The sequence below is a fragment of the Ciconia boyciana genome, chromosome 3 (assembly GCF_034638445.1).
Source record: "Ciconia boyciana chromosome 3, ASM3463844v1, whole genome shotgun sequence".
Lineage (NCBI taxonomy): Eukaryota > Metazoa > Chordata > Aves > Ciconiiformes > Ciconiidae > Ciconia > Ciconia boyciana.
The window spans coordinates 94,963,299-94,975,848 of NC_132936.1; the positions used below are offsets into that span (position 1 = coordinate 94,963,299).

The following is a 12,550-nucleotide window of genomic DNA, read 5'->3' on the forward strand; positions in this document are numbered from 1 at the left end:
GACAATCTTAGAGCAAGTTCCTTAAGGTCTTGGCTGGTAAAGTGCTGCATACCTCCAAGGGCTGATATCCATAATATCTCTGGGCAAACTCTTCCCAAGTTCAAATAGTCCATTATGAATTCTTTTCCTAATATTTAATAGAAATTTATCTTGCTGCTTGTGTCCAGTGCTCTTTGCTCTCTCAGCACACAGCTGCAAGAGGAGTCTGGCCCTGTATTCTCTACATTCTTCCATTAAATAGGTGAAGACAGCAATAAGTTCCCCCTTCTAAGTCTTCTCCTCTTAAAACGGCAAGTTCTCTCAGCATCTCCTTGTACATCGTGTGCTCAAGCCCTCATCATCTTGGTGTCCTGCTGAACTCACTCCAGTATGTCAGTATCTTATACTGAGGAGCCCACAACTGGACAAAGTATTCCAAATGCTTCCTTTTCCATTTACCTTAGACAGTTCAGCTACTGGGGGAAAAAACCTACTAATTCAGGTACTCTACCTCATAAGAAGCAAAAGAAAGTCCAATAGTAAACTTTGCACAGAAAAACAGAAAAGTCAGGATGACACAGAAACTAGATCCTAAACCACTGTACCCTCAGTATTCTACGAAGACAAAAAACTCTGGAGTAGAGGTCCATCTTGTCTGATATTCTGCCACCAACAATGGTTTGTTCCACAAATTTTAGACGGAGGGCACAGGACACCAAGCAACAATTTTTTAATAAGTTATCCCAAGGAGAAGGGTTTGTCCCCGAGTTTCAGCAGCTGCCGATTTATGCCTTGCAGATGAGGGGCATTTTACCAGCTACAAGCTCACAAAGAATTGCTAGATAACTCCTCATTATTAATATGTCTCTAATACTTTTTCAAATTTTGTAAAATTGGTTGGTAATTGGTTTATTAATTTGGTTGATCTTCTGGGACAAGTAGTATAATATTGTATGAAGTAGTTCCTTGCACCTTCAAAGCTTTACTTTTCAATCTTTCCAAAAGTAATAGAGGAGAAGCATGAATTTCACTTGAACTGAATCAGAAGAACTTACTTGAAACAATTAAATAGCTAAAAATTCATGGTTTGTTTTGAATGATTAATAACCGTAATTCATATTTACAAAAAATAAAAATAAATAAAACATTAGTACACCCTGTTCTTAAATAACACAGCTTAGTTAAGAAAACAAAATGCAACTGTTTTGCAATTCTAAACTGTTAGTCTGGAAGTAATATAAAATTAATCTTTTATCAGAAAGGTAATAATGTGTTAAAAGTATAAGTAGCTTGTTTTATTGTTTTTAATAGAAAATTGCTTATGAATACCTGCATGAGCTGTCTACTAAATTGTAAAATCTTTGTCATGGAAAGTTATAAAATGAATATATTCAATTTGTCAGATAAAAAGAACCTTGCAATTTTCCTACTTAAGCAGTCTCTCAATTGTTCAAATATGCATAATTCAATCTTTCATGCATTCCATAATAAAGCTGAGCATAAACTGGCTAAGGCATCCATGATAGTTCATACTTCACCAGACTCACCATGAAGTGGCTTCTAATAACTACCGTAGTTAGTCAGTAATTCACATTCTAAATAAATCTTACTACCTCTGAATTATTGTCAAAGCATATTATTTCTTACTAATTTTGAAATATTGAAAAAATCTGAACAAACATTCCTCTGTTTGGAATGTAAATATGTAAAAAATATGGTTTCTGCAAAAGAACTAGAATATTGTTTTTCAAACTGAAATAAAAGCAGTTGAAAACTAAGTGGCAAATAGAAAACAATTAAAACAATTTAAATTATATAAAGTTTCATTAGTAATATAAACTATTTAATGAAGACACAAAAAAATACATTGAAATACTAGGAGGTAGTTTATATCACAAAATATGGTCTGGTGTGGAAGTAACCAAAACTGTGTTTAAAAAACAGAGTTTTTTCAAATAAAACTTGTCATTGTCATCTCTAACACTGTATCATGCTGTTTCTATAAAATATTTCATGAATATTTCACACTGATATATTACCACCAGTACAAAATACATTATCTTCCCTTTTTATGTCAACTTGGCACCTACCGACTATCTCTGTCCCACAGGAGTATTCGTATGTGGTTGATTATTGATGGCTGGCCTAGTTTAATTTCAATTCCAGAACGGCAGTCATCATCGATTGGGTGTCGAGAGAAGCCATGATCCAAGTCATAGTTCTGAGTATCCCCATCTAATAAAGCAGACTTCAGCTCCCCTTTTACAACCTGCGCTCCATACTTCATTGTTGCAATATTTTCCCCTGGTACTAAGAAAAAACAGAAATAATTGCTTAAATTTTACACCCGCATACTGCAAATTAGATGTTCTGAACATCAACTCTATTAGGTCAGAACAAAGATTTATTGCCTGTATTTTTTCTTGGCCACAGACATATGCTCAAGGGAAAAAAACAAAGTACAAAAAAAGAGAAGCATTTTAGAAATTTTGCTTCTTCCATTTCATTTGATGCCCCTTTGGTCTTTTACGGTAATAATAAGTAGTGATAATTTACTAGTATGTAGTATCTATATTCTCAGTCCCCTTCATGATTTTACAGAATTCTATTGCACCTTCCTCATTCAATCAACACTGTCCTCCTGGTTTTAAAGTTTTGGTCTATTTAGTCTCTCCTTGTGATCAACCTCTCACCATACCTATAATAATGTTTTTGCTCTTTCTTCCCGATTTTTTTGTTCTGATTTCAACTGTTTTATTTTGGTTTTGGTTTGTGTGGGTTTTTTTGTTGTTGTTTGTTTGTTTGTTTTTTTAAGTGGAAGGAAATTAAAAATCACATAAAATGTTCACAATGTGGATGCATCATAAACTTGCAGAGTGGTATGTACAGAGGTATAATTCTACAAGCTATTTTGATAGGTATACAAACTTCCAGTACTCTGCAAAGCTAAATGAACCCAAGTGAAACGGAAAACTTTTGGCTATTTTGGCTTTGAACCAACATAGTAAAGCAAGTTTTTTATGCCACCATTTCACAATCATAAACCTGTTACGTCCTAGGAACAGATCTTCCATCAAGACAACTTGGGATAAAGATCCCTAACTCCAACTACAAAACAATACATTGATGAACCACCCTGTTAAAAAGACATTTTTAACAGTCTTGTTTGAGGAGAGACCCTAGAAAACATGATCTGAAAGCTAAATGATGAAAAGCTGCCCCTGAACTCTTCAGGCAGGTTGGCAAGAGAAGTACGAATTTTAACAGGATGCCAAGTTTAACATGTAAAGAACAGAATTTGAAGTGGTAAAATTTTAACTGTATTGTAGTACTACTACAGAAAAACGTCAAATGCACAACTATGAAATTGCAAGTAGTCATCAACGTTTCCACAAAAAGTCCCAAAAGCCTGAACTAGTACTAAAACAACACAGAAATTCAATTATCTAAAAAGCTGTGAATTTGACAAAGCAAGAAATTTTGCTATTAGGAAGATATTATTATTGAGACATAAATATGCAGGAAAATAAGTCAGAAAACACCATTTAACTTTCAAATTTATCTACTGTGTTGTCAACAGGATGTCTTGCATGATAAGACTTTTGCAATATCCTAATCACAGAATGGTTTGGGTTGGAAGGGACCTTAAAGATCATCTAGTTCCAACCCCCCTGCCATGGGCAGGGACACCTTCCACTAGACCAGGTTGCTCAAAGCCCCATCCAACCTGACCTTGGACACTTCCAGGGAGGAGGCATCCACAACTTCTCTGGGCAACGTGTTCCAATGCCTCACCGCCCTCAATATTAAACTCATGTTTAAATACTCATATCTGTAACTTCTAAGAGAGAACAAAGGGGAGATGCAGTTCTGAGAAAGCAGTTAGCATTTTCAGGGCTCTTCATGCATGACTGAGACTACAGTGCAGGCTCCCAAAGAACATTTAACTTTATTCTTTGCTGTAGGGCAAATACTCTATAAATCACACATTAGATAGCAAACTAACAATATCTTTCTAAAGCTCAGTGTTAGATATTCTTGTTGAACTAACAGAGAGCACAGATAAAAGTCAAACAATAGGCTTCTCACGCTTTTTAGGCTTCCATGAATACAATTTTGGAAGACTTGTTTACACTATTTGGGCAAGCATGAAAGAGTAAGAGAAAAATCAAAAGTAGTGCAGAAAAAATGAAAATCTTAATGAAGTAGAAAACAAGTTGCCATCAGCATAAAACCATTTAAATATCATATATCCCACAGCCAATGCATTTTTATTTTTAATGTCTTTGCAAAAGATTTTCAATTAAAATAGCACTTCCTCTAGGAAAATACACTCTTATTACAACATTCATGTTTGAGCAATATCTGAGATACAAAGCAAAAAAATATGTTGACTAATATTATTTGAGGAATAGCAATGGCAAGCATAGTACATAACAAGATATTTCATTATGTAAGCCTTTTAAAACACATAATAATAGATAAAAACTCAAAGCACAAATTAACCATATCCTCCAGACAGCTATAGTTACTGAATGAGAAAAAAACAAACAAAAAACCTGATGCTTACTTAACATGCCCCTGTAGTTGAGGTCCATGTCCCGACTCTCAGAACGAATCTTAATGGCATCTAGGATGGCATCAGGTGACAACAATCCAGAAGGTCTTACAACATTTAGTAGTTCTGTTAGACTCATTAGTGGCAAACGTACAGCTTGCATGATTTCAGCATGGTTTTCCTTGGGGTTATGTTTACACCAATTCATCAAAGCTTGGAAAATGTCCTTCTCAGGAGCTGCAAATGAGTCCCTCAGTACAATACTTAAAAGAGCAGCCTGGAAAAGAAAAACAAAACAGAATAAAAAAACCACAAATAAACAGAAATAAAATTAATTTTTTTAAAAAAAGGAAAAAAGGGAAATTAAAATAAGGCAAAAATTAATGGGTATTTTAACCTGTATTTATTAAAAATAAACTCCAAAGGAGTGACTACCTGAAACTGTAGCTTTAGTTACTTAATGCAAGAATTATAGAATCCATGTAAATAACAGGTAATATTACAAACCCACTAGGAGAAATATGTCAGAATTGAAATGTGGAAAACTATTCAAATCAATTTACTACTTCAGTTTTTACTACTCCAGTTACTACTTCAAATTTACTTTGGAATAGAAGCAGCAATTTGGGGATTTGTTAGCATAGTTCAAAGCATTTCTTTAAACTCAGGCTGGTATAAGAACACTGATGAGGAAAAAAAAAAGCGTGGCTTGGAATCACCTTTTTAAACCATTTCTAATTTTTTGGGTTGTTTTTTTCCCACCTTTCTCTCTCTCTTTTGGTACCAACTTAGAATCAGCAGGTAAAAAACTTCAGTGGCTTTTATTCATGCAGAAAACCCACTGACTGCAAAATGAGAACAAAAAGAATTGAATAGCTTTTTGATTTTCATTTAGCTAGCAGAATACTTAGGAGTTTGCCTAAGAAAAGGACAAATCTCTCATATATACCAGGACTGGCTATGCCAAAGATGTCATAAAGTATGTGCTTCCTGATGAATGGCATTTGCTATTTTCTTTATTGATAATATGCTCTCAGAGCTCAGATTCAACAAACTGCGCATGACAGAGTACAGCAGAGAGAAAAAAATATTTTTTTCCCTACACAACTAGTCAGTGGAGCAGAGTGCCTTGTACTTATTCAAGAAATAGATCCATCACAGCTTTTCCACTAAAAACACTTTTAAAAGAAGAAAAATTAAACCATCATTCATTCAAGATGCTCTACCGCTTCATGTGAACATCACTTGAAAACTCTATCACTATAATGTCCAGCTCAAAGACCACTCCACAGCAAGTGGAAAATTTCAATGGCATAGAATAGCCTGACTTGGGCACAACTATTTATGCATCTAACACCACCACCACCACCAACACACAAACACCCCAAACGACCCTACAACACCACCATATTATACAATTTCAGAACATGATGACAATCAGCAATATAAATCACAGAAACCTCCAGAATGCTTTAGCTTACACAGCAAAAAATCACCCATCATTGAGATGGCCTGTATCAAGAAATTAACGGAATGGAGTATCTTTGCTATCTTCATATCTTTACTTTACATCCCCTGGGCAGTGTTCAGAAACCAAATTACATTATTTCAAGAACAGACTAAAAAAGACAAATTAAGATTAGATTGCCTGCTCCCACCTTTTAGAATACTCCATCAGATTTACTATATTTAGCTATACTGACTGGTCAAAATTAAATATCTAAAAAATTCAGAACGGATCACCAGAATTTTCAGTTCACCTTGCCTTGAACGTTTCCAAGTGTCACAGTTTCACTAGTATAAAATGATACCTGTTAACTAACATATAAACTTGTATTTTGTGCCCCCATTAGTATTTTATCATGAAGTTGTATACATATTAAAATTAACATTCCTGGAGAAAAAAAAGCGCAAACAAAAGATATACCTTAGAAAGCGACAGGAAGCCTTCGCTGGAAAGCACCTCTTGGGCATTCCTATCCATGAACATACAGCACATACAAGTTAATTTGGGAAGGGAATAAAGACTGGCAACATCAAATGTCATACAGACATTCTGAATATTAAGTATTGTGCAAAGATACTCAGATGTGGAATCCTCCAGTTCTGGGAATCCATATTTATGTGCTAGGCTTAGGAAGTCTAGGAGAACCTCCTCTTTCTCATCTCGTAGTGTAGCACGACCAGTGTAAATATATTTCAACAGCATGGTAAATGCTTCTGCAGTGGTGTCCTCAAGAGGAATTTCTGCTTCAGGCTGAGATTCTCTCATTCCACCATACAATAATGCTCTAGAAAGAAGACAAAATTTGAGAAACTTGTATCCTGATAAAAACCAGGCAAAAAGTAGAAAGAGAAAGGAATAAATTACTATTTACAGCAAGGAGAATACAAATGGGATATGGTTTAAGAATCTACAAAAGAAAAACCTTTATACTTGGCATTTAAAGTGCAGCTCTGCTCTGAAAGCAGCTGCACAAGAACAATATTCTAATGCATCATGTTTTATCCTACACAACAACAATTGCTCCATTTCTACTTTGAACAATAGCTTGCGAAGCAGAAATTGAGATATGATTCTCATACCTTTTTTTTTTAAATATAGTGCTATCAGTGAGAAAGAAAAAAAAATGAAAAATTTTCAGAAAGCAAGTGAAACAAATAGTTCGCCACTATAACAGCAGTGGCAGATGAGCAAATCGCAGGATTCTTAATCCTCTATTCCATACTCTAAACCCAGCACACGGCAACTCCAGTGAAATTCTGAATCTTGAGAAAAATCAAAGTACTTACAATTATTTTTTTAAAATATGACAGACAGTTTGAACACAATTTGCATTCACACATTAGTTTAGTTATTAGCTTATCCCTCTGACAAAATTAACTGGAAGAAGATTAACAGGAAGTTCTATTAATTACATTTAGAGTGAAAAATGCCCAGCTCTTAAGAGCTGGATTAGTATTATTCCTAGTTTTAAAATATATATTCTAAACTGTATCAGCCAGACCTCTTTAAATACTCAATTCCAATGCGTCAAAATTAAACTTGCTAATTGAGTATATTCCACAGAAGCACACCATCCATACTCTGAGAAATCAAAACAATTTTACAGCAGAACTTTTCTATTCTGAAGTTATCTTTCTCTTGAATTTGTGAAATGATCTTCAAAATCCAATTTAATGAAGGTCAAAAGAATAACATCATGACATGGTATTTATCTTTTTATATTTGGACACAATGATTTGATGTGCTGGGAAACATTCACACAGAAAAGGTCACAGTCAATGGACAGATGATTACACCCTGAAAAGTTCATAGAGAAGCAATGTTTATCTTATCTGCATGAAAATTTCCTGTGAGCCTGACAAAAAGCTATACTTCACCTGAAATAATGGCACCTAGCAGCCAGGATCACTCTGTGTGCCGGAAAACGTTTCTTTTCTACAATAAAGGTAACGTCACTGTATTCTTCCCCATTCATTAGAGCACCAATATGCTCTGACAGAATGTGAACGTGGTCAATCTCACCCACGGCTGTGTAAGGACGAAGCGGATGGCTGTTACTCATCTTGGAGGGATGGTGATATTGGTAGCCTAAAGGGAAAAAGAAAACCACCAGTATTATAAAGGGCACAAATATTAAAAAATGGCAAAGATGAAGCGGCAATTACGAAAAAAGCGACTAGTGTAAGTTACTATATATTACCAGAAAAATGAAAACAAGAGGTTTTCTATTAAAGTTAATTTACAACAGGACTCGATGCAGCTTGCATCAACAATTCTAGCCTTGCTGTTCTGTTGATCCATTTACTTAAAATAAAAAAGCTTCCAACAAAATAAATTAAAAATTAAACAATATTAAAATTACCGTTAGAAAGCAATTTTATCTGAATTAAAATGCACATAAATTATAAAGAAATAAATAATTTGACCAATTAAGCATAGTCTTAACTCCCAAGTCTCTACTAAAATGAGTGATGAGGAAAAACAAGTGTTTTTGCAGAATTCCTATCAACTTTCCAGAACTGGGAGAAATAAACAATCAGGATAACATTTAACAAATAACAGACAAAGTCTGTCAAAGACCAAAGCTTTACAATGTACAATTCAATTTTCTTACCCTTTCCACTCAGTTTTCTTGATGCTTTCTGTTCCCTCATACATGTAAGGAAATAAGCCCCAACACCTCTCAGTCATAAAAGCAGGAGACTGTCCACTAACGTACAATATAGATTAATGCCTTAGTCATATCTTCTATGGAATTATTTTGTTACTTCTTAATTCACAAGAGGTTTTAGTTTTGTTGGTTTGGATTTATTTCAGCAACAGAGGCTTTCTGTAGTCTCAGTGGCAAGAGCATCCACAGGAGAAATTAGGTCTTAAATCAGCTTCTATTGTTACACTTCAATTTACTTTTAAATAAAAAGAGGTTGGCTGTTTAAGATAATATCCATCCATATTTTCAGAGACACCTTCTGTGCACCAATGACTAGCCACTTTTCAAAATGGGCACATACTTAGTGCTGAAGAAAGATGGTGTACCACAAGAGGCAGGAAAATGATGAGGCCATACCCTGCACACAGCTAACACATTACTCTTTCAAGTGAAATATTCATGACATGAATGCATTTTTAAGCTATATTTTAAAAGTATAATGAGAAAACAGGCATCTGTTTCCAGTCATTTCTACCCCAACAAAGAAAACACATGCACATGGGGTTAAGTATTATTTGCACCTCTGTAACACCTGGAAATGCTTAACTTGAAATCAAGATACTGTAGAAACACAGTCCCAAAGAACTTTAAAATAAACTAGAAAAAGTGACAGAAATAGAAAATAAGATTTGAGAACAATACAGCATACTACATTGATAATACAGATTACAGCACAAATGGGAACAAAACCCCAGCTTTCCTCAGGCTGCCTCTGCTACTTGAATTAGAAGCTGTGCGCCCATGTAGCCATTACAGCGTGGAACCAGCAATACTGGCCGAGATACTGGAGGCAGCCTAACCAGGGGAACAGAGAATACGGTACAGTCATTCTTCTATCCTGTCACAAGAGTAAATTAATTTTTACGGGTTTTCATTATAACAGACTATTTCTTCCATTTGCACTGGTTAATTTACAATTAGCTAAGACAACTCTGCACTGAACAGATTCATGCAACATACACTTCCAGCAACATTTACTTTGTAACAAGCAAGATTAACTTAATTCACATCAGTCCAGTTGCATATATTTATACTAGCAATAATATTTATCACAACATAATTATTTGAGAGTGTACAGATAATTGTAAAATTGAAATGCCCTCAAAATATAACACCTTTTAGTGCACCAAAGGAGCAAACAAAAGGATGTATTTGTTAGTCAGCTACAAATCTCAAGCCTCGATGCTCCTTCAAGACTTCTGTACCTTACAAGTCTACAACTGCTGTTGTTGATCTTCATTCACAATCGTCAGGCAACCCAATTATGTGCCAGTTACATGCACATTATCAAGCAACTCTGTACTATCTCTCTTCTGCTAGTTCTGATTTTGATTGATTAGGGAAGTTAATTTATGATACTTCATACATGTACAACTACAGGCACATTTTGGTTTAAAAATCTATTTTTAATTCCATTTTTTCTAAACTCTACTTCTTTGTTTCCTTCATCCACTCTTATCTCTAAAAAATAAGAACAGGTACCATCTGAATAAAACTGAGAGACTATAAAAGTGGTAAAGATAAGGGAATGCCATCAGCTGCACGCTAACTTGGCTTCCACTAGCTGTGGATATTGTCATGTGCCAAAAGGGTGAAAAGTTCAAGGGAAAATTGTTTCCATTTCAGGTTAAATAAATAAATAAAATCAAAAGCATACTTCCCTCTCAAGGGTACATAAACCTCTCTCTAAACAAGAATCAGTGTATAGAATAGGGCAGTCTGAACTGGGGACACTTGCTAATAAGCCGATGATGCCAGTCCTTATAAACATCAAGACTCTGAACTATAGCAAGCAATGAAAGTAGACATTTAGAAATCCCTGTGTGTAAGCTGCAAGACAAATTTGTTTCAATGTTTAATGCTCTCCAAATTGCTGGTACAATGTACTATTCTTGTTTGAAACTGGCAATTTAGAACATGCTGACCACGGGGAATACAGGACTCAAACGATGGCTACAAGCCTCTGGCCAAGGAGCCTTTCAAATGCTTGAATGACACAAAGTGTTGGAAACCGGCAACTTCATGAAAACTATGTACATGCCTTACATGCTTTCTGTGGGTAACACTAGTATACTGAAGAAGCACTCAAACTCATTTATTTGTTTACTACTATGCATTTCCAATGCAACTTTCATCTGTATTGTGGATTTTCCATACAAAGCAGCCCAGTGAGAGCAGTCCCGCCTTCAAAATATAGAACCAAGTAATGCATGACATCAGATCTTCCCAGACTATACAAATTAATGGTACGAATTCAGTCAACCCTTTAAGTGATCTGCGCATTTCTTGTTTGAGGAAGTAAAAAGTAATATACTGCTTTAGTTGTGGCAAGTTGCTATGAGCTCACAACTTCCCTCTATAGCTAAACATATATTTTTCTAGTTGCAACTCAAAGTATTATTTATGATAAAAAAAGATGGATGCTGCTTGGAGCTTGGCAAAAACCTTCCTGAAGATCCCTCTGGTATCTTCTGTCATCAAACAATGTCACCCCTTTCAGAGAATACAGGTGTCTACTCTTCTTGGCATTCAAAGAAGAACATTTAACGAACTTCAGAATAAAACGCCAAGCCATTTACAAACTTCTTGCCAGCACCATAACCTATTTCCAGGAGGTATTTAGAGCTAATTAACCGCTCCAGGAGTCAGCTGCTGCAGCTTTGTTCATGCCATAGAAATAAACAAAGTAAAACAGTCTTCTCCGTGAGTTTGAGGCTCCATTAAAACTGAAACAATCCCAAAAGCATCTGTTAAGTCAGAAGGCCTACAAATCACTTCTGTCCCAGACCCCACCAGAAGACACGCTTCTTGGTGGCCATCTTCAACAGTGAGCATGTGAAAAACACTGCCTAGCATTTATTACATAAGGTAATATGCAATATTACACAATGTGTGTCATGGCTAGAAAAACAACAAAAACCTCACAGTTTTCAGCCTGCTACATTTATTTTTAGCAAATACTCTGTAAGATGTTACAGCATAGAAAAATGTGATCTAGAAAATGCAGCAACAACAGCAAACCCCCAATGATATCTTTACTAAACAACTCTCAAACCAGAGCTGCAATAAAGACCGGTACTAAGTCACTTCCCCCCCTCATCTGGGCTATCACTAAAGAGTCCTCTGAAAAGCAGTGCTGTTTCAATGAAACATGGAAGAGTTGTCTTTACTCCAGGCACACAAAAAGGAATTTAAGAAAGTGTTAATGAATAATTCAGAATTTTTTTTATATAAAATGAGTGAAAAATTTTTACATAACTGATAACCTTATTGAAACTTTAGAAATAAATGCGAGCAAACAGACTGTTGCTAGAATTAAAAATTTTATGAAGTAAGTCTGGATTATAAACACCGAGCAAATAATTTCATACCCTTGAAACACTTAATTCCTTCATCATCTGGTTTGTACCTATCAAGATAATGCAGATTTTGTCAGAATTATACAAAGGGAATTTTCTTAAATATAATTCTCTTACACTGCTATTTTCTCTAGAAATAGGAATTGGTTCTCAGTTGATTGGAAAGGATTTGAGTACTATTTCATTTTTTTGTAATTCATTACTTCATCAAATATTTTGCTATGCTTTAAATAAATTCCAGTAAAATTATTTTAATTACAATTTCTATTACCATAGACTCACAGAACATGGTAGGTGTGACAGTAACGCTACTGTACACACATACCATTGTTTCAAATCATATGGTTTGGTTCCTTAATGTATATACATGTCTTTTTATACAGAAAATATTTTGTTCTCATAAGTTCTGGTACAACAAGCTAACATCTCAGGAAACA

General features: G+C 35.0%; 1 protein-coding gene across 1 annotated transcript in view; it reads right to left on the reverse strand.

Moving 5' to 3' along the window:
- The window catches only part of BTBD9 (BTB domain containing 9), a 142,120-nt gene that overhangs the window by 124,786 nt on the left and 4,784 nt on the right, over window positions 1-12,550 (reverse strand). Inside the window, exons 3-6 of the mRNA XM_072856701.1 lie at window positions 7,922-8,132; window positions 6,465-6,828; window positions 4,550-4,814; window positions 2,070-2,289 (exon numbers count right to left, since the gene is read on the reverse strand). Coding sequence (XP_072712802.1) covers window positions 2,070-2,289; window positions 4,550-4,814; window positions 6,465-6,828; window positions 7,922-8,132 — 1,060 coding nt within the window. The remainder of the gene's footprint in view (window positions 1-2,069; window positions 2,290-4,549; window positions 4,815-6,464; window positions 6,829-7,921; window positions 8,133-12,550) is intronic.